Raw genomic sequence first — 27,949 nt, forward strand, 5'->3', positions numbered from 1 at the left:
GCCCGCATCATAATAATTAGAAAGGCTGGATGAGAAACTAATAATCACCAAATAGGGGCCTAATGCCAGCATAATAGGTTAAATATTTGTACGATAGTATAAATTCTTGCTAGAAAATGACAATTGCAAAATAAGATCGATATACTCTAATAGAGCAGTCAGTAACTCTAATAGAACAATCACCAAACTGACTGTTTTATTAGAGTATATCGATCTTTTCTCTTACATGCAGCAAGAATTTATCATTTATGCTCCAACCACTCATTTTTTTTGTATACAGTGTTAAGGCCACTCCAAATAAATTCTCTGTTTCCCGTCCACCGCCCGCATCTAGTTACTGACAGCTCTGAATATTCCATTATTCCGTATTCTTCCATTATTTTCTGGTTATTCTTGCATACTGAGAGGCTTAGTAAAAGCCATCTTGAAACAGTGTCAGCTCACGTGTCAGTAGTGCTATCGAGTTGGCACAAACTTCATGTTTGCACTATTTTTGCAACTTGAAAAGCTTAAGCATGCTTTTATGCAGCTTTTTATGGCTGTGCCAGGCAAATAATGGCTTGAAAAGCTGCCAATCTTATAATAAAATAATGGAAATGGACCGCCCGCAAGCAAATATGCTTGAGTCCAGGACGGGAAACAGAATTTATTTGGAGTGGCCTAAACTAGTAGCAAAGCATATGAACTAAGGCATGAACATTGAGCATAATCGAGCATAACAGGTAAATATTGAGCATTAATTTAAGCATAATAGGTGAATTTTTTGAGCAGTGCAGCATAGCATAATAGGTAAAATTATGAGCATAATTGGCGGTTCCCTACCTATGAGTTGAAAAACATTGGGGTAAGGTGAGTAGGAGTGATATAGCTTATTCACTGACCATTTCCACATATTTTCAAATACAGAAATACCCCCCATCACAAAGCTACCAGAGTAACCACTCTACAAGCAAGCTTACCTATCTAGGCCTTTAGTGAACTTCTTAATTTTGTTAGAAACGATTCATTAACACATTAAACTCATGTAACCAAAATTCTCCCTGATATCTCTAGGATATGTCTGTTCATCATAACTGAACATAACCAGAACGTACTACCTGCTGACCCACAATCAAAAATTTTAGGTATGCATACATAATACATCCAGTGGCTGCACTCGTATTGGCTTGGGTGATTGATCATCCTGTACAAACTATCAGCCTAATAAGTGTTACATAATAATTAGCTATAACATGGGGAATTTAGGATTTGCCTGATATATATGCGCTCAGGCAGTCAGGTGTACATACCAGGCAAAGCCCTCATGCCCGTGTTACAACAATTACATACATACATACATACATACATACATACATACATACATACATACATACATACATACATACATACATACATACATACATACATACATACATACATTCATACATACATACACATAAACATACATACAAACATACATACATACATATATACATACAAACATACATACATACATACATACATACATACATACATACATACATACATACATACATACATACATACATACATACATACATACATACATACATACATACATACATACATACATACATACATACATACATACATACATACATACATACATACATACATACATACATACATACATACATACATACATACATACATACATACATACATACATACATACATACATACATACATACATACATACATACATACATACATACATACATACATACATACATACAGTGTACGCATTATTATTCATACTTACTTAAAGTACTAGAAACCACCATGATGTTATGACTATCATTTCCAATAGGATTCTTCACACTACATGTGTATGTTCCAATATTATTTGTAATAAAACTATTGATCATATAGTCACTACGATAGATTGAAGTTGTGCTGGTCTGACTAATTGTAGTGATATTAGTAGAGTTGATTTTTACACCATCCTTCATCCAGGTGAACGTGTCTGGTGGAGAACCTTCTGATATACATGATAATGTTAGTGGTGCACCAATAACACCAGAAACACTGGATATTGTAGTGGTAATAACTGGAGTAGCTGTGTGATTAATTGTATTGACAATAAATACAACAACTGTATCAATATTGACTCACTTCTTCTTCTACTATACACTCCCACCCTAATACTCTCCTCCATCATACTACTGTTCCTAATAGTACAAGTGTAAACACCTTCTGCAGCTCCATTAGTTAATCCTTCACAATAGTGTACATTTATCACTCCAACAAGATTACTAAGTGTTCCTCCACGTGCTTGAATTACTCGTCCACCAGTGCATCCTCCACTTGCAATTACTGAATTACTGAAATATAATCTACCCAAATCAGCATTGTTCTCACCACCACTAGGTCCCAATCCAGTTACACAACGGAACAATAGACCCAAACCACTTATAGGGCTAATAAATGAATAATCAACAATCTTGTTATTAGAGGTAATCTCATTACTACCAGTGCTCTGTGCTCCACCAGTAATGGCAATTCCTACAACAGCATACGTAACATGACTATTGTACATCAAACTGTATCACTGGTAAAGAGCAATCATTAAGTCAAATCATAGCTACATGTAAGTAGCAGAAAACATGGATAGTGGAGAGGTTAAAATAATGAAGGCAGTTTATTTTTATTAAGCAAGCATAGATAAAAAAAAGTAAGTGAACAGGACATAATCTTCCCAGGCCCTCTCCTCCCACTAAAATTAGATGACAGTAGATTTACAGTAATTTAGTGATTAAAGCATGACAATTACTTGAATTACTGTATATCCCTGGAGCCTTTCTCGTGAAATGTCACATTCCTTTCTCATATAAGTACTAAATATTTCAGTTCCTTTACTTTAATAGGTTGTGTGTTTTTGAGTTAATTACTTGTAACAATCAACTGTATTAATTTTGCTTCTGCTTGTGCTAAATCCTTTCTTACTGGATTGTCGTGAACATTAACAACTTTATTTATCACAATTTGATACAATTATTTTAATCTGCGGCTACAACTACTATATGATGTAGTTTAGAGCCATTGACAAATGCAACCAGGTCTACAAACATAGAGCACATCAGCTCATACAATTTGCATTGTTTTTTTCACTAACTTTTATGTCTCATAACTTCTTATGCTATCATCATAATTATGTGACTGGGCCTACGAAAATAGGCCATGTGGGCACATGATTTTTGCCTACTTTTTCATACTTCCATCACTCATGACTTTTTATACAACTATGCTATGGCAATGCAATTTTCCGCTCTTAATCAGCATTTAATTGGCTTTATGATACAATTTACAGAATGTAAATATTCTGCTCCAGTACTGAGATATGATCTGTAGTGTGACAGGGTGTAGTTTGTGCCCACATTCCCGGTTTTTGCAGGCCCGGTCACATATGGTCACACATTTTTCAGCACTTATCAAACTAATCAGTTTTACAATACAAGTACAGAATACAATTATGGAAATACATAGCATAAAGTCCCCTGCACAAACATCACAAAATAGTTAAGATATAAACTGTTATGTGACAGACTGCAATTTGTGTCCTAATTACCCTACTCCCGCAGATACTGTCACAGATTTAGAAATTCAGTATTTAAAACCTGGATTTTTATAGTATTTTGCAGAAATGGTCAATGGAATCATAAATTATTATAATATATTTTCATATTACAAAACCATTTTGTACTGTTAGTTATTAAACTCATCCTAAGACTAATGTCATATTCTACTCTTCATGTAGTATAACTACATTTTAAAACTAGTAATCTAAAATACTGCCCACACATTCAATGACAAAAGTAGACCACAGTTCTATGATATAATGATCATATTGGAACCAGCGGTCCACTTTATTCTCAGTCTAGAGCTACTGGTTCTATTGCTGACGCAAAATTAATATTGGGTTAGCGTAGGAATAAGTTGCATGTGATTTATGTTGTTTTGATAGGTATTTTGTTTGAAAAAATTTTATATTTATATATATATATATATATTTTGCTAGACTAAGCTATTGGAGTGATAACCTTTTAAGAACCCATGAACAGCTTAGCTATAAGTACTTTACCATGTCACTAAACTGCTGGCATTGTAAAAATATAACAAAGAAGTTGTACAAACATTGTTGTATCATCAGTATCAAACAGTACGATAGTACTGTTTAAGTAGGGATCCGGGTGGATTTGGCGCGCGCCTCAAATTTCGATCCCTCAAAAATCATCCTAGAAATATCTCACACAGCAAATAAACCTTTTACTAAAGAGTCTTCAAGTTTCTAACTTTATTTCTAGCGTTATATATCAGGAAACGACTAGAAAAGTGCTGGAATTTTATTTCTAAAAAAACGCTAAAACAGAAATTTTCGTCTGCCTGCCAGCCTGCCTGCCTGCCTGACCACATTCGCAAGGCTACAGGCCAAACGAAGCAGCGAAGGATCACCATTCTTTGCCACAATATTTAACTCGCTGCTGGGATGTGCCTTTTCGGGTTCCGACGAGTGTCTGCCTTCTGCGCTTTGCCTTTTCTTTTATCTTCAATTACGGATAGTCTTCTTCTTTTCCAGTCACGGAGGCGTTAATAATTCGTATCGACACTTTCCTTAGAGCAGCCGTATTCGGACGCCACAAAACTAATAACGGATTCCGTACTGTAAGGGCAAGTAGATGCCTGTATAGCAACACTTGCAAAGCGATCAAACAGCCTAGTGAAGTAAGAACACACTGCCACGCCCTTATCAATCAGAGCGCGCGCTCGTACTTAACGATCAGTGGACCACGCCCATTATTAATGGTCCAGCTGTAACTAATTGTAGAAAACAGGAGATAGAAACCCTGCATGCCTTTCAATTTAGTAATTGAGCAGCTTGCATAAAGCAAGCAGCAAGATCGAGATACTCTAATAGAGCAGTCAGTGCCAAAGATCAATAATAGCTATATACCTATACCAAAAAAAGTTAACAAACTAGTGAATTTAAAAATTGTTAATTTAGAAATGGAAGTAGGGATCAAGCGATAAAAACTACTGAAACAAGTGATTTGAATGATGGCAACTATTACAACATAGCTTTGTGGGGAAATCCCTACTTTGGCATTGAACATATATGGTGACGTGGTGAGATACCAATGTAAGGATTTCCCCACAAAGCTATGTTGTAATAGTTGCCATCATTCAAATCACTTGTTTCAGTAGTTTTTATCGCTTGATCCCTACTTCCATTTCTAAATTAACAATTTTTAAATTCACTAGTTAACATTATAAATTGTCAATGAAATTATTCATCAGCATTTTGGGAAATCACCCTAGCTGACTGAAACACTAGTATAGAAAATTAATAGATTGTTGCAATTATATGACTGATCTAACTTACCAGATATGCGAACTGTTAATGGTAAACTGTTATAGTTCACTTCCCCAATTGTTACAATACAAGATACAGTACCAGCATCTTCTGCAGTCAATCCAGTTCCAGTCACATTTTGTGCTGTTTGACCATGAGGAAAACAACTTGGATTTCCATTATTAAAAGCTGTATTAGAATAACATTGTGTAGTGTTCCACTGGTAAGATGTTACTGTGAATATGGACCCTTCTGTTGATGTCACCAAACATGACAGTGTGACATTACTCAATATGGGATAATCAAATGTGTTGGGTTGACCACTGACCGGCATACCAGCTGGATGACTCACTATCCTGACATCTGTATGGTGGGAGAATAAGCAAAAGAAATAATTATGCAAACCATAAACAAGCAGTGATACTACTAATTATACAGTGAAATTTGTATCTGCACAAAAACAACCCAACTGTAAAAAAGACGTTGCCTATGCAAAATGGAAAGGGTGAAAAAATTGTGAAATCAAAGGTGATGGCCAAGAAATGGCTTTGATGGTAGGTTAACGGCAAAAACTTTATTAACGACAATTCAGGTGAATTTGTGTTGCACTAGGAATTCACCTCAATTGTCGTTATTAGAATTTTTACAATTAACCTGCCATCACAGCCATTTCTTGACTGCCAACTTTGATTTCACATCTTTTCCACCCTGCCATTTTTGCATTAGGGGAACATTTTTTTTACAGTTTGGCTTTTTTTTGTATAGATATTACTTGGTAAATGTCAACCCCATTTTCAGTCTATGGCCGGCTTTGGGAGTTACTTTTTTGCTTGTCCATATTGTTTATGTAGGGATCCCCCAAAAATGACACACAGTCTAAAAATGTTGCTTTCACAAATCATCCTAAAGACATCTTATGCCACAATAATCACCTTTGCGGAATAATATTAGTCCATCTAACATGAAATATGTACAGTATTGAAACAAGAAAATGCTTACCAGTGACCGGATATAAATAATTTTTTTTTAAATTTCCAAAAACTTGAAATTTGGTCTGGCTTACTCACTCACCCACTCATGACCACAGTTGCAAACGTAGAAGCCAAACAAAGCAGTGTATAACCAACATTTTATTCTAAAATTACAAATTCACCAATGGGATGTGCCTTTATACATTCTGACAAGTGTAGGCCCTTTGTGCCTTGTTGTTTCTTTAATCTTTAATCAGGCTGCTTGTCTTCTTCCAACGAAACCATATCCAGGTATTACTTTTCCTTATCAACACTTTTTTCACCAGCATATTTAGACACCACAGAATTATTTCAGAGCAATTATTTTTCAGAAGTATGTTAGTCCCGATACTATTACAAGAGGGTATACTAGCTAGATATCTGCAATTTCACAATTAGGATCATGTTCGCGATAGGTTTGTGACCACACCCATCAAATAAAGGTCTAGGTGGACTAAAAGTGACCGAGTGTGGAAACTACACCTTTTAACAACCTCAATAGCTATTTACTTACAAGATACCTCACCCCTTGTTGGTCTATAGCTAACTGCACACACATTGGTTTACTTAAGATACTCTAATACAACACTCACTCTAATACTACAGTCATGTATGATATTCTAATAGAACAGTCAGAAGCTCACTGTAACTAGCTGTGCTACAACAAAAAAACTTAACTAGCTAGTATATAAAAAATGTTAAGTTAACACTCAAGTAGGGATCTATATGTAACAAACAGTAGTGAAACAAGAGATGAATGATTGTATTACAGCATAGCTTAGTGAGAAAGTCCCTACTTTGACACATTATCTATAATTTTGTTCAATGCCAAAGTAGAGACTTTCCCACCGAGCTATTCTGTATAACCATCATTCATATCTGGTTTACAACTTTTTTTACTGTATATATAAATCCCTACTTCATTTGTGACTGTATTTGACAAAACTGGGCTTCCACACACATACAATTCTTTTACTTGTACCTTGATACTAAGCAGTATGCTATTTACCTACAATTTTTACACTATTTTTTACACTGCATTATACAATAACAGATCAAATGTGAAAGTAACAGAAATAATTATAATTGTGATACCTCCTACATTAGGTTATGATCCTTCAAAATTAAACATCTGAATGTGTGTGGCAGCCTAGTTTTGTCAAATCCAGTCACATTTTTAAATTAACAATTAAATACTAGTTATTGTTTTCTTTTTTTTCTGAACTGTCTACTGGACAACTTGTAATGTACTTGAATCCTCTACTGGGTATGGACGAACAGTTTGTTGCTGAAGTGTTGTAGAGTGACTTGTTATGTAGAACTGAACTCTATACAGGGTGAGTTAAACTCTTCACAGGAAGATTTGTTTGTCGCTGAACTCTATAAAGTATGACGAGTTGCTTTACTGAACTCTCTGCAAAGATACTAATTACTTGGCTGCATGCTCTATTAGGATGACTGTTCTATTAGAGTATCAGATTGTGCATTTATACAAGAAATAGTTTTTCGCTTTGTAACTCTGATTTATAATCTGATTGTTGTATACCACTGCAAGGTCTTGTAATAGTTAGAGACCTACCACAAGGATCTTCATGATTAAAAGCCATGGAAAAGCCAAGGATTTTGAACTTACAAAGATCTGAGTGGGCGTTCGCTAACTGACTTACAAATTGGTGTGGGTGTATTATACTAGCTGAAAGATTGCTTGATTGTGGGTGGAGTAAAACATCATCATGTCATCATATCTCACACAAAATGTAAACCCACAATCACTTTTCACATATAAAAGGAAGATCACTGATCTGCTTTGTCTCCTGAGGGAGACATAGCAGATCAGTGATCAGTTGTGAGATCTGCTATGCTACTTAGTACATCACTGATCATTAGTGAGGTGAGCATGGTGGTGACTCCTTTAACTGGAGATAGGAGGTCTTATTTTAGAGAACCTCACTGCAGGTCTTTTAGTAATAGTTAAAGACCTACCATGAGAATTTTTGTGATGTTAAAACCTAAGGCAAAGCCAATTATTATTATTATTATTATTATTATTATTATTATTATTAGCACTTTACAGTGATCAGCACTGAAGGTCTGACAGCAACATTTGCTGCAGCCTTAGGATTACCTAACCTAATTTCAGGGACTCCGATGTTTTAATGCCAAGGTGATATGAGTGGGCGGTCTATAACTGGCTTAAAAATTAATGTTATTGGTGTTTTTATACTGGTAGATGTATGGATTGATTGTTGGCTGGGTAAAACATCATGTCATCACACCATGCGCGAAATGTAAACCCACAAGCACTTTCCACATTGTTATAATATATAAAAGGAAGCTCGATGATCTGCTCTCTCTCCTACGAGAGGCATAGTAGATCAGCAATGCTACTCATCAAACTGGAAACTCCCTCAACTGGAGATAGGAGGTCTCACTTTAGGGCACCTCTCCAGAGGCCTCTCCAGAGGTCTTTAACCATTGCAGAAAATCTCTCCAGTGGTCTGTTAGGGATTTTAAAGGCCTCATTATCACACAAAGATCAAAGCATTTACGCATATCATTTTCTAAGGGATTTTAAAGATCTATATCTGCCAAAGATCAAAGGATTTTATGCATAGTACATAATCATACATACATACATACATACATACATACATACATACATACATACATACATACATACATACATACATACATACATACATACATACATACATACATACATACATACATACATACATACATACATACATACATACATACATACATACATACATACATACTTACATACATACATACATACATACATACATACATACATACATACATACATACATACATACATACATACATACATACATACATACATACATACATACATACATACATACATACATACATACATACATACATACATACATACATACATACATACATACATACATACATACATACATACATACATACATACATACAGACAGACACACACCAGACACACACACACACACACACACATACACATACACATGCACACACACACACACACACACACACACACACACACACACACACACACACACACACACACACACACACACACACACACACTTACTTAAAGTACTAGAAACCACCATGATGTTATGACTATCATTTCCAATAGGATTCTTCACACTACATGTGTATGTTCCAATATTATTTGTAATAAAACTATTGATCATATAGTCACTACGATAGATTGAAGTTGTGCTGGTCTGACTAATTGTAGTGATATTAGTAGAGTTGATTTTTACACCATCCTTCATCCAGGTGAACGTGTCTGGTGGAGAACCTTCTGATATACATGATAATGTTAGTGGTGCACCAATAACACCAGAAACACTGGATATTGTAGTGGTAATAACTGGAGCAGCTGTGTGATTAATTGTATTGACAATAAATACAATAATTGTATCAATATTGACTCACTTCTTCTTCTACTATACACTCCCACCCTAATACTCTCCTCCATCATACTACTGTTCCTAATAGTACAAGTGTAAACACCTTCTGCAGCTCCATTAGTTAATCCTTCACAATAGTGTACATTTATCACTCCAACAAGATTACTAAGTGTTCCTCCACGTGCTTGAATTACTCGTCCACCAGTGCATCCTCCACTTGCAATTACTGAACTTCTGAAATATAATCTACCCAAATCAGCATTGTTCTCACCACCACTAGGTCCCAATCCAGTTACACAACGGAACAATAGACCCAAACCACTTATAGGGCTAATAAATGAATAATCAACAATCTTGTTATTAGAGGTAATCTCATTACTACCAGTGCTCTGTGCTCCACCAGTAATGGCAATTCCTACAACAGCATACGTAACATGACTATTGTACATCAAACTGTATCACTGGTAATGAGCAATCATTAAGTCAAATCATAGCTACATGTAAGTAGCAGAAAACATGGGTAGTGGAGAGGTTAAAATAATGAAGGTAGTTTATTTTTATTAAGCAAGCATAGATAAAAAAAGTAAGTGAACAGGACATAATCTTCCCAGGTCCTCCCCTCCCACTAAAATTAGATGACAGTAGATTTACAGTAATTTAGTGATTAAAGCATGACAATTACTTGAATTACTGTATATCCCTGGAGCCTTTCTCGTGAAATGTCACATTCCTTTCCCATATAAGTACTAAATATTTCAGTTCCTTTACTTTAATAGGTTGTGTGTTTTTGAGTTAATTACTTGTAACAATCAACTGTATTAATTTTGCTTCTGCTTGTGCTAAATCCTTTCTTATTGGATTGTCGTGAACATTAACAACTTTATTTATCACAATTTGATACAATTATTTTAATCTGTGGCTACAACTACTATATGATGTAGTTTAGAGCCATTGACAAATGCAACCAGGTCTACAAAAATAGAGCACATCAGCTCATACAATTTGCATTGTTTTTTTCACAAACTTTTATGTCTCATAACTTCTTATGCTATCATCATATGTGACTGGGCCTGCGAAAATAGGCCATGTAGGCACATGATTTTTGCCTACTTTTTCACACTTCCATCACTCATGACTTTTTATACAACTATGCTATGGCAATGCAATTTTCAGCTCTTAATCAGCATTTAATTGGCTTTATGATACAATTTACAGAATATTCTGCTCCAGTACTGAGATATGATCTGTAGTGTGACAGGGTGTAGTTTGTGCCCACATGCCCGGTTTTTGCAGGCCCGGTCACATATGGTCACACATTTTTCAGCACTTATCAAACTAATCAGTTTTACAATACAAGTACAGAATACAATTATGGAAATACATAGCATAAAGTCCCCTGCACAAACATCACAAAATAGTTAAGATATAAACTGTTATGTGACAGACTGCAATTTGTGTCCTAATTACCCTACTCCCGCAGATACTGTCACAGATTTAGAAATTCAGTATTTAAAACCTGGATTTTTATAGTATTTTGCAGAAATGGTCAATGGAATCATAAATTATTATAATATATTTTCATATTACAAAACCATTTTGTACTGTTAGTTATTAAACTCATCCTAAGACTAATGTCATATTCTACTCTTCCTGTAGTTATAACTACATTTTAAAACTAGTAATCTAAAATACTGCCCACACAATGACAAAAGTGGACCACAGTTCTATGATATAATGATCATATTGGAACCAACGATCCACTTTATTCTCAGTCTAGAGCTACTGGTTCCATTGCTGACGCAACATTAATATTGGGTTAGTGTAGGAATAAGTTGCATGTGATTTATGTTGTTTTGATAGGCAATATTTTGTTTGAAAAAAAAATTATATATATATATATATATATTTTGCTAGACTAAGCTATTGGAGTGATAACCTTTTAAGAACCCATGAACAGCTTAGCTATAAGTACTTTACCATGTCACTAAACTGTTGGCATTGTAAAAATATAACAAAGAAGTTGTATAAACATTGTTGTATCATCAGTATTAACATTATAAATTGTCAATGAAATTATTCATCAGCATTTTGGGAAATCACCCTAGCTGACTGAAACACTAGTATAGAAAATTAACAGATTGTTGCAATTATATGACTGATCTAACTTACCAGATATGCGAACCGTTAATGGTAAACTGTTATAGTTCACTTCCCCAATTGTCACAATACAAGATGCAGTACCAGAATCTTCTGCAGTCAATTCATTTCCAGTCACATTTTGTGTTGTTTGACCATGAGGAAAACAACTTGGATTACCATTATTAAAAGCTGTATTAGAATAACATTGTGTAGTGTTCCACTGGTAAGATGTTACTGTGAATATGGACCCTTCTGTTGATGTCACCAAACATGACAGTGTGACATTACTCAATATGGGATAATAAAATGTGTTGGGTTGACCACTGACTGGCATACCAGCTGGATGACTTACTATCCTGACATCTGTATGGTGGGAGAATAAGCAAAAGAAATAATTATGCAAACCATAAACAAGCAGTGATACTACTAATTATACAGTGAAATTTGTATCTGCACAAAAACAACCCAACTGTAAAAAAGACGTTGCCTATGCAAAATGGAAAGGGTGAAAAAATTGTGAAATCAAAGGTGATGGCCAAGAAATGGCTGTGATGGTAGGTTAACGGCAAAAACTTTATTAACGACAATTCAGGTGAATTTGTGTTGCACTAGGAATTCACCTCAATTGTCGTTATTAGAATTTTTACAATTAACCTGCCATCACAGCCATTTCTTGGCTGCCAACTTTGATTTCACATCTTTTTCACCCTGCCATTTTTGCATTAGGGGAACATTTTTTTTACAGTTTGGCTTTTTTGTATAGATATTACTTGGTAAATGTCAACCCCATTTTCAGTCTATGGCTGGCTTTGGGAGTTACTTTTTTTTGCTTGTCCATATTGTTTATGTAGGGATCCCCCAAAAATGACACACAGTCTAAAAATGTTGCTTTCACAAATCATCCTAAAGACATCTTATGCCACAATAATCACCTTTGCGGAATAATATTAGTCCATATAACATGAAATATGTACAGTATTGAAACAAGAAAATGCTTGCCAGTGACCGGATATAAATAATCTTTTTTTTAAATTTCCAAAAACTTGAAATTTGGTCTGGCTTACTCACTCACCCACTCATGACCACAGTTGCAAACATAGAAGCCAAACAAAGCAGTGTATAACCAACATTTTATTCTAAAATTACAAATTCACCAATGGGATGTGCCTTTATGCATTCTGACAAGTGTAGGCCCTTTGTGCCTTGTCGTTTCTTTAATCTTTAATCAGGCTGCTTGTCTTCTTCCTCCAACGAAACCATATCCAGGTATTACATTTCCTTATCAACACTTTTTCACCAGCATATTTAGACACCACAGAATTATTTCAGAGCAATTATTTTTCAGAAGTATGTTAGTCCCGGTACTATTACAAGAGGGTATACTAGCTAGATATCTGCAATTTCACAATTAGGATCATGTTCGCGATAGGTTTGTGACCACACACATCAAATAAAGGTCTAGGTGGACTAAAAGTGACCGAGTGTGGAAACTACACCTTTTAACAATCTCAATAGCTATTTACTTACAAGATACCTCACCCCTTGTTGGTCTATAGCTAACTGCACACACATTGATTTACTTAAGATACTCTAATAGAACAGTCACTCTAATACTACTGTCATGTATGATATTCTAATAGAACAGTCAGAAGCTCACTGTAACTAGCTGTGCTACAACAAAAAAACTTAACTAGCTAGTATATAAAAAATGTTAAGTTAACACTCAAGTAGGGATCTATATGTAACAAACAGTAGTGAAACAAGAGATGAATGATTGTATTACAGCATAGCTTAGTGAGAAAGTCCCTACTTTGGCACATTATCTATAATTTTGTTCAATGCCAAAGTAGAGACTTTCCCACTGAACTATTCTGTATAACCATCATTCATATCTGGTTAACAATTTTTTTTATTGTATATATAAATCCCTACTTCATTTGTGACTGGATTTGACAAAACTGGGCTTCCACACACATACAATTCTTTTACTTGTACCTTGATACTAAGCACTATGCTATTTACCTACAATTTTTACACTTTTTTTTTTACACTGCATTATACAATAACAGATCAAAATGTGAAAGTAACAGCATACTCCTACATTAGGTTATGATCCTTCAAAATTACACATCTGGATGTGGTGGCATCCTAGTTTTGTCAAATCCAGTCACATTTTTAAATTAACAATTAAATACTAGTTATTATTTTCTTTTTGTCTGAACTGTCTACTGGACGACTTGTAATGTACTTGAATGCTCTACTGGGTATGGGTGAACAGTTTGTTGCTGAATTGTTGTAGAGTGACTTGTTATGTAGAACTGAACTCTATACAGGGTGAGTTAAACTCTTCACAGGAAGATTTGTTTGTCGCTGAACTCTATAAAGTATGACGTGTTGCTTTACTGAACTCTCTGCAAAGATACTAATTACTTAGCTGCACGCTCTATTAGGATGACTGTTCTATTAGAGTATCATTTATACAAGAAATAGTTTTTCGTTTTGTAACTCTGATTTATAATCTGATTGTTGTATACCACTGCAAGGTCTTGTAATAGTTAGAGACCTACCACAAGGATCTTCATGATTAAAAGCCATGGAAAAGCCAAGGATTTTGAACTTACAAAAATCTGAGTGGGCGTTCTTTAACTGACTTACAAATTGGTGTGCGTGTATTTTACTAGCTGATAGATTGCTTGATTGTGGGTGGAGTAAAACATCATCATGTCATCATATCTCACACAAAATGTAAACCCACAATCACTATTCACATATAAAAGGAAGATCACTGAACTGTTTTGTCTCCTGAGGGAGACATAGCAGATCAGTGATCAGTTGTGAGATCTGCTATGCTACTTAGTACATCACTGATCATTAGTGAGGTGAGCATGGTAGTGACTCCTTTAACTAGAGATAGGAGGTCTTATTTTAGAGAACCTCACTGCAGGTCTCTTAGTAATAGTTAAAGACCTACCATGAGAATTTTTGTGATGTTAAAACCTGAGGCAAAGCCGATTATTACTATTATTATTATTATTATTATTATTATTATTATTATTAGCACTTTACAGTGATCAGCACTGAAGGTCTGACAGCAACATTTGCTGCAGCCTTAGGATTACCTAACCTAATTTCAGGGACTCCGATGTTTTAATGCGAAGGTGATATGAGTGAGAGGTCTATAACTGATTTAAAAATTAATGTTATTGGTGTTTTTATACTGGTAGGTGTATGGATTGATTGTTGGCTGGGTAAAACATCATGTTATCACACCTTGTGCGAAATGTAAACCCACAAGCACTTTCCACATTGTTATAATATATAAAAGGAAGTTCAATGATCTGCTCTCTCTCCTAAGAGAGGCATAGTGATCAGCAATGCTACTCATCAAACTGGAAACTCCCTCAACTGGAGATAGGAGGTCTCACTTTAGGGCACCTCTCCAGAGGTCTTTAACCATTGCAGAAAATCTCTCCAGCGGTCTTTTAGGGATTTTAAAGGCCTCATTATCACACATAGATCAAAACGTTTACGCATATCATTTTCTAAGGGATTTTAAAGATTTATATCTGCCAAAGATCAAAGGATTTTATGCATAGTACATATATACATACATACATACATACATACATACATACATACATACATACATACATACATACATACATACATACATACATACATACATACATACATACATACATACATACATACATCCATACACGCATACATCCATACACGCATACATCCATACACGCATACACGCATACAGACAGACAGACACCCACACACATACCACACACACACACACACACACACACACACACACACACACACACACACACCACACACACACCACACACACACACACACACACACCACACACACACACACACACACACACACACACACACACACACACACACACACACACACACACGCACACACACACACACACACACACACACACACACACACACACACTTACTTAAAGTACTAGAAACCACCATGATGTTATGACTATCATTTCCAATAGGATTCTTCACACTACATGTGTATGTTCCAATATTATTTGTACTAAAAATATTGATGATGTAATCACTGCGATAAACTGAAGCAGTGCTAGTCTGACTAATCGTAGTGATATTAGTAGTGGTTATGATTGTTACACCATCCTTCATCCAGGTGAACGTGTCTGGTGGAGAACCTTCTGATATACATGATAATGTTAGTGGCGCACCAATAACACCAGCAACATTGGATATTGTAGTGGTAATAACTGGAGTAGCTGTGTGATTAATTGTATTGACAATAAATACAATAATTGTATCAATATTGACTCACTTCTTCTTCTATTATACACTCCCACCCTAATACTCTCCTCCATCATACTACTGTTCCTAATAGTACAAGTGTAAACACCTTCTGCAGCTCCATTAGTTAATCCTTCACAATAGTGTACATTTATCACTCCAACAAGATTACTAAGTGTTCCTCCACGTGCTTGAATTACTCGTCCACCAGTGCATCTTCCACTTGCAATTACTGAATTTCTGAAATATAATCTACCCAAATCAGCATTGTTCTCACCACCACTAGGTCCCAATCCAGTTACACAACGGAACAATAGACCCAAACCACTTATAGGGCTAATAAATGAATAATCAACAATCCTGTTATTAGAGGTAATCTCATTACTACCAGTACTCTCTGCTCCACCAGTAATGGCAATTCCTAAGTAGTAAGTTTAGAACATAATTATTAGTAAAAGATACATCACACTGCATCACTGTTGTATGCTGAGAGGCAACTATTGGGAATGACTAATTACTATCAATGCTGCCTACATGTGTGGTATAGTAGTAAAAAGACTAAGCTTGGCAATAAAAGAAGTTACAATCAAACAATCAAGTGAAACCTTTTTATATTAACTTACCAGATATTCGAATTGCTAATGGTACACTATAATAGCTCACTCCTCCAACTATCGCAATACAAGATACAGTACCAGCATCCTCTGCAGTCAATTCAGGTCCAGTCACATTTTGTGTTGTTTGACCATGAGGAAAACAACTTGGATTTCCATTATTAAAAGCTGTATTAGAATAACATTGCGTAGTGTTCCACTGGTAAGATGTTACTGTGAATATGGACCCTTCTGTTGATGTCACCAGACACGACAGTGTCACATTACTCAATATGGGATAATCAAATGTGTTGGGTTGACCACTGACTGGTGTACCAGCTGGATGACTTACTATCCTGATGTCTGTATGGTGGGAAAATAAAATTAATGCTGTATAATAAAAATTCATTGTAATGAATACAGACCTATAATATACATAATGTAATGTAGGAGCTATCAGTTATGTAGGAATTAATTAGAAATGTTACTGAGCGTCAACTGGAATTTGCATATGAGCAGCATTCAATACGTGCCTCCTACTGTGAACAGCATGACTTATCAGTCACAACTAGTTGTCTCACATTCATTGGTAGTAATAAATAGCAGACTAGGACTACCTTGCTTACACCCCATAGTTAATCAATCATATGTCTTGGCCACAATGCATACTCTATGTATCTTTGAATTTTGCACTAATTCATCAGAATAATTAATGGTGAATCTTGGCTAAACTGCAGTTGGTACTGATGGAAGACCTATTCCAAATGTATCAACCCTGCCTCTGGTACTACCACAGTATTATTACACTTAATCCACCCAACTCGTAAGTGCTTGGAGCTACAGTCATATTGCAGATGCGTACATACATACACACATACACATGTGGTGCATATGTTTTATATTATGTTGCTTGTGTTATTATGATTCTTGTGTACACAAAGAATCAGTTAAAGATGTTTACACTGGTGTGTATATGTAATTTGGGGTCTTCGCTTGGTTGGAAATTCATTTCTCATGCCTTTCTATGGCCTGATACACCCAAGCTATGTAAAACGTCTGAAAATCCCTTTTTCCTTTCAAATATACTCACCGAGCCATCTAATACACATATAACTTCCTTCCAGCCTACAATTTTAGTTACATTTTCCCAAAGCAGACAGAGTCCTTGTACAACTTCCAAACCCACCACCATCAGATGATGGTAGCGGATAAACCAGCTGGTAACAGCTGTGTGGGAGAAAGATTGGTGACTTGTATGTTATAGGTGAGTGAACTACATTAAATGAGGTTTACATGCACATTAATAAACCAAGTTAATACAGTTGCTATTAGTTACATAGACATTAATGAGAAATGTTAGTAAGTATTAACTGGAATTTGCACATGCACAGCATTCAACACGTGTCCTAGTGCATACAGCATGACTCATCAGTCACAACTAATTGTTATAGTCAGGCAGCTTAAGGCCAGATTTGAGATGGATGTGGACACTCTGGACAAAAGCACCAAATTTTTTCCACATGTTACCCATCACCTTAGCTTTCAATTTTTGATAGGAACCACTCCCTCCGAATACAATATGGCCGCCACCTCGGATTTTTAAAATGGCCGCTATTTAAAACTTATATTTACCAATATCTCACCTTCTAAACATGCATTTTGAGTACAACTATGCTACTTAGACAAACTAGACAAGCCACCAGATAGTTTTATTAACATAAAGCTAGGAAAACAATATAGCTGCTATGTATGACATGCAGTCACTCAAAATACTGAATCAACTTTGAAATGTGATGGTATATTGTCAATACATACATGTAGTTCATGCCTGTGTTACTTCTCACAGTGACAACTGCACAGTTCTGTACACTTCCAGTGTGCCTTTCTGCATGCACACCTAGCACCACATCCACTTTGACTCTTACAGCCACACTTGACTAATTCACTGCAGGCCTTGGAGACAACAGGTAACGTGTTCCACACAGGAGCCCACTGGCTGTCCTCATCAAGAGTCCAGCCCCAACCCTCTGGAGTAGGTGCATGTTGTTCACTCTGCTCACTGGTGCACCATATCCCAGCCTGATAGGCAACTCGTTTTAAATGCTGCAACAATGCATCTTGGGTTGGAGGAAGCCTCTCCATTGTCTTTTCCTTCTGGCAAAACAACTCCTTTCTGGCTTCGTCCACATGTTGCAGGTCACTGGTTTTATCATAAAGAATAACAGTGAAACGTTCTAGCAACTGAAAATTTTCAGTACCTACATCTATTTCTGCATAAGGATGGAGTGCCATGTAGGTAAAGGCACGTGTCACATCTTGAAAACAGTTCCATGCTTCCCATGCTGACTTCTTTCCTCTTCCAAAGAATGCAGATGTGGTATCACATCCTGTGAAACTGTGGAACACAGGGAGAGCAAGGGATTTGTCCTTACCCAGGTCTTCATAGATAGAATTGATGTAATGGTATGTAAAGTTCTTGCCTGTACCAAAGGCAACCCAAATGCTCACATTTTGGCACAGTGCGATCAGGTTATGGAACTTGCCAATGAGGATCACCACTACATCTGTATCAACAGTGCGTACCAGACAGTTGGTACAGTTATTCAGAAGGGCATCCTGTAAGTGGATCATCAGCCTGGTGTCCGCTTCCTCATGATCACATGGTGCCATGGATCTATGAGTTTCTCGAAGAATAGCTGTGGTACCAGATGTTACAATAATTTCTTTGTCTTCAGGGCAATCCATAGTAGCAATCTTGTTGGAAAGAAATGTAAACAGTTCTTGTTTATTAGTTGGATCACGTAAGAAGTCAGCCCACTTCCCTGGAAGCTTGTTCTTACCTGCAACCTTTCTCCGAACACCCTTTCCTTGCTTTTCTCTAGTAGATTCTTTGATACTGCTGGGAATGTATGTGTCCCACACTATATCAACTCTTTTGGAGTTTTCTAGTTGTTTTAAGATGTGTGGAACAAACACCTGATCAGCATACTCATCAAATGTCACAATGTTGGTAGTAGGGAGTAAGTGCACCACGGCAGCTCCATCAAGTAGTTTCACATCAATGAAGTCAGGAAGATCATTCTGGGTGTCCTTGGTCAAAATGTTCAACAGGTCAGATTTCTTTCCCAAGCGCAATTTTCCCAAATCAGACAGTGAAGGAGGAAAAGGATGGTTTTCATGCCTAAAGAACTTGCTCATGTCACTAACTCTGTGCTGCATGACAATGTACAGATGAGAGAACAGAGCAATATCATTTTTAAGTAAGAGGATTTTTCCTGCTTGCTTTGTCTTGGCTTTTGGTCTTGAACTGAAAAGAGGAAACACATTCTTCTTAATAGGCTCATGAATGGAACGTGTGCGATCAAAAATTACTTCTTTGCAGTACGTAGCATACTGATCCTTTCCTTTACTTTGTACTGTTCGCACTGTGTTCACCACAGATTCATCCAGAACATTCCGTGTGTCTAGAGCCAATAACTCATCACTGTCATCAAGGAAAGGGTTTCCCAGCTCACAGAAGACTTGCACCAGATTCACTGTCTGCTCTTTGAAATTTCTCTGGGTGGAAAATCCCTCCTCATGATGAAAGCCATATTCTGAGTCTTTATGTTGTGGGAGGTCCTCTTCAAACTCTTTCAGTATCCTTGCTTGTTCAGGCCCTGAGACCATCCATTTCCTGAAGGCTGAAGGATTCTCAGTGAGACCAACTGCACCACCAGAACTTTTGACTGCTTCATTATTTTGTTCGTGGGCTTGGTCAATTGGGATGGTGGAGAATCTGTTGGTGGTTTTGTGGATGACCCAGTGACTATGCTCCTCAAACTCTTTGAGGATAGGCGCTGGTAGACTCTCCATGTCTCGGATGTGTATTGGAATCCACCGTGCATAATTGTGGTGGTCGAGAGAGAAGAACCATGGAACCAAGGCCTTCAGACTTTCAACGTACAAAGGAAAATTCCCCTCACGGTGCGATCTAATAAAGATGAGGCCCAGAAGTTCCATGTTTAGTACTGTATCCCAGTACTGAAATGTTGGACTCTTCTGTACCATTTCCTGCCTCCAAATCTCCTTGACTTCATTACTGTGTATCCCTTCAGTCTGCAAGAAAGCGTCCTCCTGGAGCTTTGCCAGAGCCAAAGCAGTCACCTGGTGAGCATGCCTTGTTCTGGTGAGATGTGAGGCCTTCAGAAAAGAGTCAGCAGTGCCTGATGATGCAATGCTTGCTTGTGTCAGTGCATTGGTCCACCCAGATCCCTCCAAATAGTCACCATATGTGTTCCACATTGCCATTTCTATGTGCAGGCCTCCGAACATTGCTATAAACTTTTGTTCTCCATGTGTATCAGGCCAGTTCCACTGTATGAACTTGGCAAGAGCATAGAGTGGTGCATCAAATGCTACAACTGGTATCTGTCCAGGATTGAGAAATTCTGTTGCCCAATGCAGCACATTAATTCCATGCTTAATCATAGCTGCTGTAGCTGCCTTTTCATAGAAAAGGGGTAAAAGCTGTGTAAGGGTAGTGTGGAAATCTGCTGATGAACCTTGCATGGAGGCATGGAATGCTGACCAGGCAACAGTGTCACCTTTTTCAATCTCATCTTTCTCCAGGAGTAGACAAGCATGGTCCAGCCAGCTCCTTTCCTTTAATTGTGCACCTACCAGTTGTCTCTCTTTTGGTGATGATGCATTTAACAGTGGTGGAACTGACACTGTTGCTGTCTTCAAAACCACAGCTGGCACAGTGGTAAAGCTGTCTGGCAACTGGTGGTCCTTTTTGGTACCAGTCAAAGCTAGTTTGATGTCATTCTGCTTCTCTCCCAAATTTGATGAAGTGGGAAACTGAAACAGACTGATGCCTGTGCCATGAAATGAACCTTTAGCAGTTGTGCTTGAAGGATTGTGATCCAAATTATCAAATGCACCAACTGTAAACAATCCATGTCGTAGCTGAGCAGGAACTACAGTTCCTTTGTCCTGAAAATTCTCACAGACAGCTGTTGCAAGCTGACTCTCAAGCTGAAGAACTCTATCATAACTTACACTGAGACCCAAGTCATATAGCTGTGTGATGATCTTTTTAGACCTGGTCTCTGTGTGTATCTTCATTCCAATATACAATGGCAATGGTGGTTCCCTATCCAAGGAATGCCGAGACTTAGAAACGGAAGATGCGCTTTTATTAAAATTGAAGAGGATAGTCTGAGAGACAGTGAGGGTTGCCTGTGAGTCTGTAGAATCTTGATCTTTTATATTAGCACCATTCAACAGCATAGACACAAGCATCTTGAGAGTAGATGGCACTGACCCATGCTGACAACCAGAAGGAAATTTACCATCAAAGGAAAAACTTTTGTAGCTGGCAATCTCTTTACGCACTATCTTGGCAACTTGGCCAGCAGTACTGCATCACCTTCATAATCACATGCTGTAGCCTGCTTTAGCATTTGCTGCATACCTTGTTCAAAAACTAGAATTTTATTTTTACCATCGCTTTGCTCTTGTGCTTGCGGAAAGTATGCTAGAACTTTCTCCTTGAATCAGCTTCTGTTAATCTCCTTCTCAACACCAAGGTAGCGTACCCGCATTTCATACAGTTGATGCAAAACTGAAAACTTAAAGTAGAAGGTCCCATCTTCAACACAATTTTCTACGTAAGTAAAGAGCTCTACAAGTGCTCTTGCCTTCACCTTCTTTTCCTCAGAAGAGCCTACTGGTTCCTGCTCTTGTTGCCGCACCAGTGAACGGTAACGATTCCTTAGTGCTGTTAAGCACTGCAGATGATATTTAGCCTCAAGTGCTATAAGATCACCACCTTCCATTCTAGCCATTAAATCTGTGTCCTGCAGCTCTGTAGCCATATGTCTTATGGTCTCATCAGCTTCAAGTGTTCTAAATTCATGCAGTTGTCCATCTTCTTGATGGCAAAACAGACAGGACATCTTGTCCATTGACTGGCGCCGATACCGTTTCATCCCAGAGTTGCTGCTCTCTGAAGTGTTGTCCCTGTCTCGCTTTTTGGTAGCTCTCTCCAGCTTCTCTTTGTTAAACTTGACATAGCAAGATTTGTGCCATGCACCCCGGTTTTGGACCAGTTCACTTACAGTCATGTCATCTCCAAACTTAAGCACCACTGGCAATGAGCCCACAACTTTGAAAAAATTAACATTATTCAGAAAGGACCTGTATGGTTCTGATTTGTCCCCACTTCCTTGTGCATTCAGTGGGCATTTCAGGGGCTCTGTAGTTTTTTTCTTGACAGACCAAGCACATGCTCCAATCCATCATTCCAGTCATATAATTGACAATCCTGCAGTCCTGTAGTGACTTTTGTTAGCTTACATAAGCAGACAGAACAACTATTTACCTCAATGTGTGCTCAGAAACTCAATCCCACAGTCAAAAATTAAACAGAGAAGAAACCTTTTTTAGTTTAAAATTAACTTCAATATGTAATTGACAATACTGCAGTTCTGTAGCAATTGTAATATATGTATACACACACTGTGTTGTATATATTAGCTTACCTAAGTAGGGAGAACAACTATTAATCCAACATGTGCTCAAAATCTTAAACCCACAATTAAAAGTTATTCATAAAAAAAAACTTTTAAGGCTAAAAAATGACCTTACTTAGTGCAGTATAGAGATAAACTGCAAATGCAATAAGGTATATAAGGGAGAAATAATGTCTACAGGTTAAATTTAATTTTTGAAGTTTTCCTTAAAAATTGGGCTGTAAAAGTGGGAAACCCAAACACACGTAATTGGAGGGAGTGGTTCCTATCAAAAATTTAAAGTTAAGGTGATGGGTATCATGTGGAAAAAATTTGGTGCTTTTGTCCAGAGTGTCCACATCCATTTGCTAAGCTACCTGACTATTAAGAGTAAACCATTAGACAAAGAGGATAAAAAAAAGAATACCCCCCTCCCTTCCATCCCACTGATTTGTACTAGTGTTACTCTGTCTGGCCCTAGTTACAAAATCATGATTGTGTACTAGCATACCTTATATCTGATGTGTGTATTTTTATTATATGTATGGTTGTGTGTTTATACATGTAGTTTGTTGTTGCATGAAACAAGCAAGTTAATCACAGCACCTGAGAAATTTTGTCATCCATTCAAGGCTTTGAGCAACCGAGTGTGTGTAAATTTGGAAGAGCAAAAAAAAGGGGAGGACTAGTTGGCACCACCTAGTGCGTTCAGTGAGCAATAACCACAGCTCATGCATGAGTAACTGTAGACATGTACATGCAGTTGTAATAGCAGTGGAGTCATAAAAAATTTAAAAATATATATATTATATATAATACTTTTAGTTAATAAACTCCGTAAGAAATTGTGTATCCATTATTTCTGATTGACCGTAGGTCACATAGGAATGTATACTCTTAACTCTATCATGTGTAGTCTTTAATCACTGCAGGTGTCATGTGAGTCAGCCATATCTAAGCACATAAGTGGGTATTAACAGGTGTGAACTTTGGCAATAGCTTATTACTGCTAATGCTACCCAAAGTCACAGAAGCAGTGCTACCAGTGTTATGTATGGTCTGGTAGGAGCCTGTCACTGTTAATGCTATCCTCAATGCACCAGCAAAAGTACCACTGTCAGAGTGTACCTTGCCAAAAACAAACAAAAAAAAAAAAATAACCAGTCTTAAATGCAGGAGCCTGTCAGTGTTAATAGTTCTCTATGTGTAAGAATTGTATCCCAATATTGAAATGTAGGACTTTGTGATGCTGTTTTCTTTTTCCATGCTTCTTGAGATGCATCACTTTGTTCTCCTTCAGATTGTACAAATGCATCCTCTTGTAGCAGTGGCAAAGCTAATGCTGTCACCTGGTGAGAATATCTGGTTCTAGTAACATGCAACACTTTAGGAAAGGAATCTGTAGTGCCTGATAATGCAATACTGGCTTGTACCAATGCATTGGTCCATCTAGACCCCTTTAATTAATCTCGAAATACTTTCCAAATTTCCATTTTCAATATGTAAGCCACGAAACATTTCTACAAAGTTACTCTCCAGGCCATCTCACTGCACAAATTTGGCTAAGGCAAAGAGTGATGCATTGAATACTATCACATGTATTTGACCAGGATTAAGACATTCTGTGGCTTTGAATAGTACTCTAATTCTTTACTTAATCATAGCTGCTGTGGCTGTTCTATCATAGAAAAAAGCCCTGTTAATGTTTTGTTCACTTCTGGTGATGCATTTTGCATCAACCCATGCTATGCAGACCAATCACCATTATTTCCAGATTCAATGTCATTTCCATCCAATAACATCATAGCATGTTTCAATCTTTTTTTTCTTCCCTGATTCTGCACTCACTAGATCTCCCTCCTTTAAAATAGATAAATTCAACAAAGCAGAAATGAAACAATTGCTGGCTGTAAAGCCACTACTGGACTGTTGTATAGCTATCTAGCAATTGATAATTTCTTTCAGTACTTGTTGAACGCAGTCTGATATTACTCTGTTTATTCCCAACATTTATTGCTGTTGGAAACTGGAATAAGCTGATACCTGTGTCATGAAATGTCCTTTTAGCAATTATACTACAAGGGTTGTGATCTAGGTTGTCAAGCGAACCAATCCATGTCGCAGTTGAGAAGGAACTACAACAACACCTTTGCTGCAAAATTTTTCACAAACCATATTTGCAAACTGGTTTTCAAGCTGAAGAATCCTGCAATAACTTACACTTAACCCTAAGTTATACAAAATGTGTAATCATCTTTTTAACCTAGTCTCAGTGTGACTCTTCATGCCAATGTAAAGTGGCAGTGATGGCTCCTTATTTACGTGACAAGACTTAAGAACAGCAGACCTTACAAGCTTATTGAAATATCTGTAATGGCAATGATACCATCAACACAGGATTGGGCAGAGTTTCGTTCTCTGCCCACAGTTTGAGCAAGGCAAAGACTTTGTTTTCATCCATTTAATTGAAATGCACTGTATTTGAGTTTATGAACAGTGTTGGGGCAATTACTTTTAAAAGTAGCTCATTACATATTACTTGTAACTGAACTATTTAGTTACAGCTACATATTACGCATAAAATAAAGTAACTATAATAAGATTACATAATATTATATTACTTTGTGTCCACAGGCATAAGCTGTCACATGTGCAACAACCACCTTATCACATGACATGATTGTGTCTTAGTTATAAGTAAGAAGCTGGTAAATAAGCATCATTAAGTAGGCTTCATTATTTCGGTGCGACTATATAGACATTACTCAGTGGATTACTAATAGGATTAGTAACTCTGTTACTTGTAGTAACAATATTACATAATATTAGACTCAGTACAGTAACTTTATTTCTTAAATAATGCATTACATTTGCAAGTAAAGTAACTTGAGTTATACTACCTGTTTTTATAGCATATTTCATTATATTACTTCATTAACACAAAAGTAATAATTATTACATAATGCATTACATAAATTAAGTTACCCCCAACACTATTTATGAAGTACAAAAAGGTAAAATTATATTAATGCACAACTGTAATTTATTCATGATTATTATAGTAAGTACCTGGAAGCACTTACAGCATTAAACCATCATTATCAAGTTGCGTTTTGATGTCCTGTGTATTAATTAGGCTTGCGTCGATTATGCCGGCATAATTTTTGGCATAATAGGGGATGAAATGCATAAAGTATAATGCTGACATAATTGAGCATAAATGTAGTCATGTACCAACGAGTAGGTTAATGGTAGGTTAACGGCAAAAACTTTATTAACGACAATTCAGGTGAATTTGCGTTGCACTAGGAATTCACCTGAATTGTCGTTATTAGAATTTTTACAATTAACCTACCATCACAGCCATTTCTTGGCTGCCAACTTTGATTTCACATCTTTTTCACCCTGCAATTTTTGCATTAGGGGAACATTTTTTTTTTACAGTGTGGCTTTTTTGTATAGATATTACTTGGTAAATGTCAACCCTATTTTCAGTCTATGGCCGGCTTTGGGAGTTACCTTTTTTTGCTTGTCCATATAATTTATGTAGGGATCCCCCAAAAATGACACACAGTCTAAAAATGTTGCTTTCAAAATCATCCTAAAGACATCTTATGCCACAATAATCACCTTTGCGGAATAATATTAGTCCATCTAACATGAAATATGTACAGTATTGAAACAAGAAAATGCTTGCCAGTGACCGGATATAAATAATTTTTTTTTTAAATTTCCAAAAACTTGAAATTTGGTCTGGCTTACTCACTCACCCACTCATGACCACAGTTGCAAACGTAGAAGCCAAACAAAGCAGTGTATAACCAACATTTTATTCTAAAATTACAAATTCACCAATGGGATGTGCCTTTATGCATTCTGACAAGTGTAGGCCCTTTGTGCCTTGTCGTTTCTTTAATCTTTAATCAGGCTGCTTGTCTTCTTCCTCCAACGAAACCATATCCAGGTATTACTTTTCCTTATTAACACTTTTCCACCAGCATATTTAGACACCACAGAATTATTTCAGAGCAATTATTTTTCAGAAGTATGTTAGTCCCAGTACTATTACAAGAGGGTATACTAGCTAGATATCTGCAATTTCACAATTAGGATCATGTTCGCGATAGGTTTGTGACCACACCCATCAAATAATGGTCTAGGTGGACTAAAAGTGACCGAGTGTGGAAACTACACCTTTTAACATTCTCAATAGCTATTTACTTACAAGATACCTCACTCCTTGTTGGTCTATAGCTAACTGCACACACATTGGTTTACTTAAGATACTCTAATACAACAGTCACTCTAATACTACTGTCATGCTTGATATTCTAATAGAACAGTCAGAAGCTCACTGTAACTAGCTGTGCTACAACAAAAAAACTTAACTAGCTAGTATATAAAAAATGTTAAGTTAACACTCAAGTAGGGATCTATATGTAACAAACAGTAGTGAAACAAGAGATGAATGATTGTATTACAGCATAGCTTAGTGAGAAAGTCCCTACTTTGGCACATTATCTATAATTTTGTTCAATGCCAAAGTAGAGACTTTCCCACCGAGCTATTCTGTATAACCATCATTCATATCTAGT

At 36.7% G+C, this 27,949-nt stretch overlaps 1 protein-coding gene across 1 annotated transcript in view; it reads right to left on the minus strand.

Annotated features, from left to right (window-relative positions):
- LOC136247129 (hemicentin-1-like) overlaps positions 1-27,949 on the minus strand; it is a 198,533-nt gene that overhangs the window by 110,937 nt on the left and 59,647 nt on the right. Inside the window, exons 14-22 of the mRNA XM_066038753.1 lie at positions 16,888-17,220; positions 16,296-16,685; positions 15,940-16,239; positions 11,985-12,317; positions 9,841-10,230; positions 9,488-9,784; positions 5,399-5,731; positions 2,134-2,523; positions 1,781-2,077 (exon numbers count right to left, since the gene is read on the minus strand). Of these exons, the coding sequence (XP_065894825.1) occupies positions 1,781-2,077; positions 2,134-2,523; positions 5,399-5,731; positions 9,488-9,784; positions 9,841-10,230; positions 11,985-12,317; positions 15,940-16,239; positions 16,296-16,685; positions 16,888-17,220 (3,063 nt within the window). The remainder of the gene's footprint in view (positions 1-1,780; positions 2,078-2,133; positions 2,524-5,398; positions 5,732-9,487; positions 9,785-9,840; positions 10,231-11,984; positions 12,318-15,939; positions 16,240-16,295; positions 16,686-16,887; positions 17,221-27,949) is intronic.

The sequence above is a fragment of the Dysidea avara genome, chromosome 2, assembly GCF_963678975.1.
Source record: "Dysidea avara chromosome 2, odDysAvar1.4, whole genome shotgun sequence".
NCBI lineage: Eukaryota > Metazoa > Porifera > Demospongiae > Dictyoceratida > Dysideidae > Dysidea > Dysidea avara.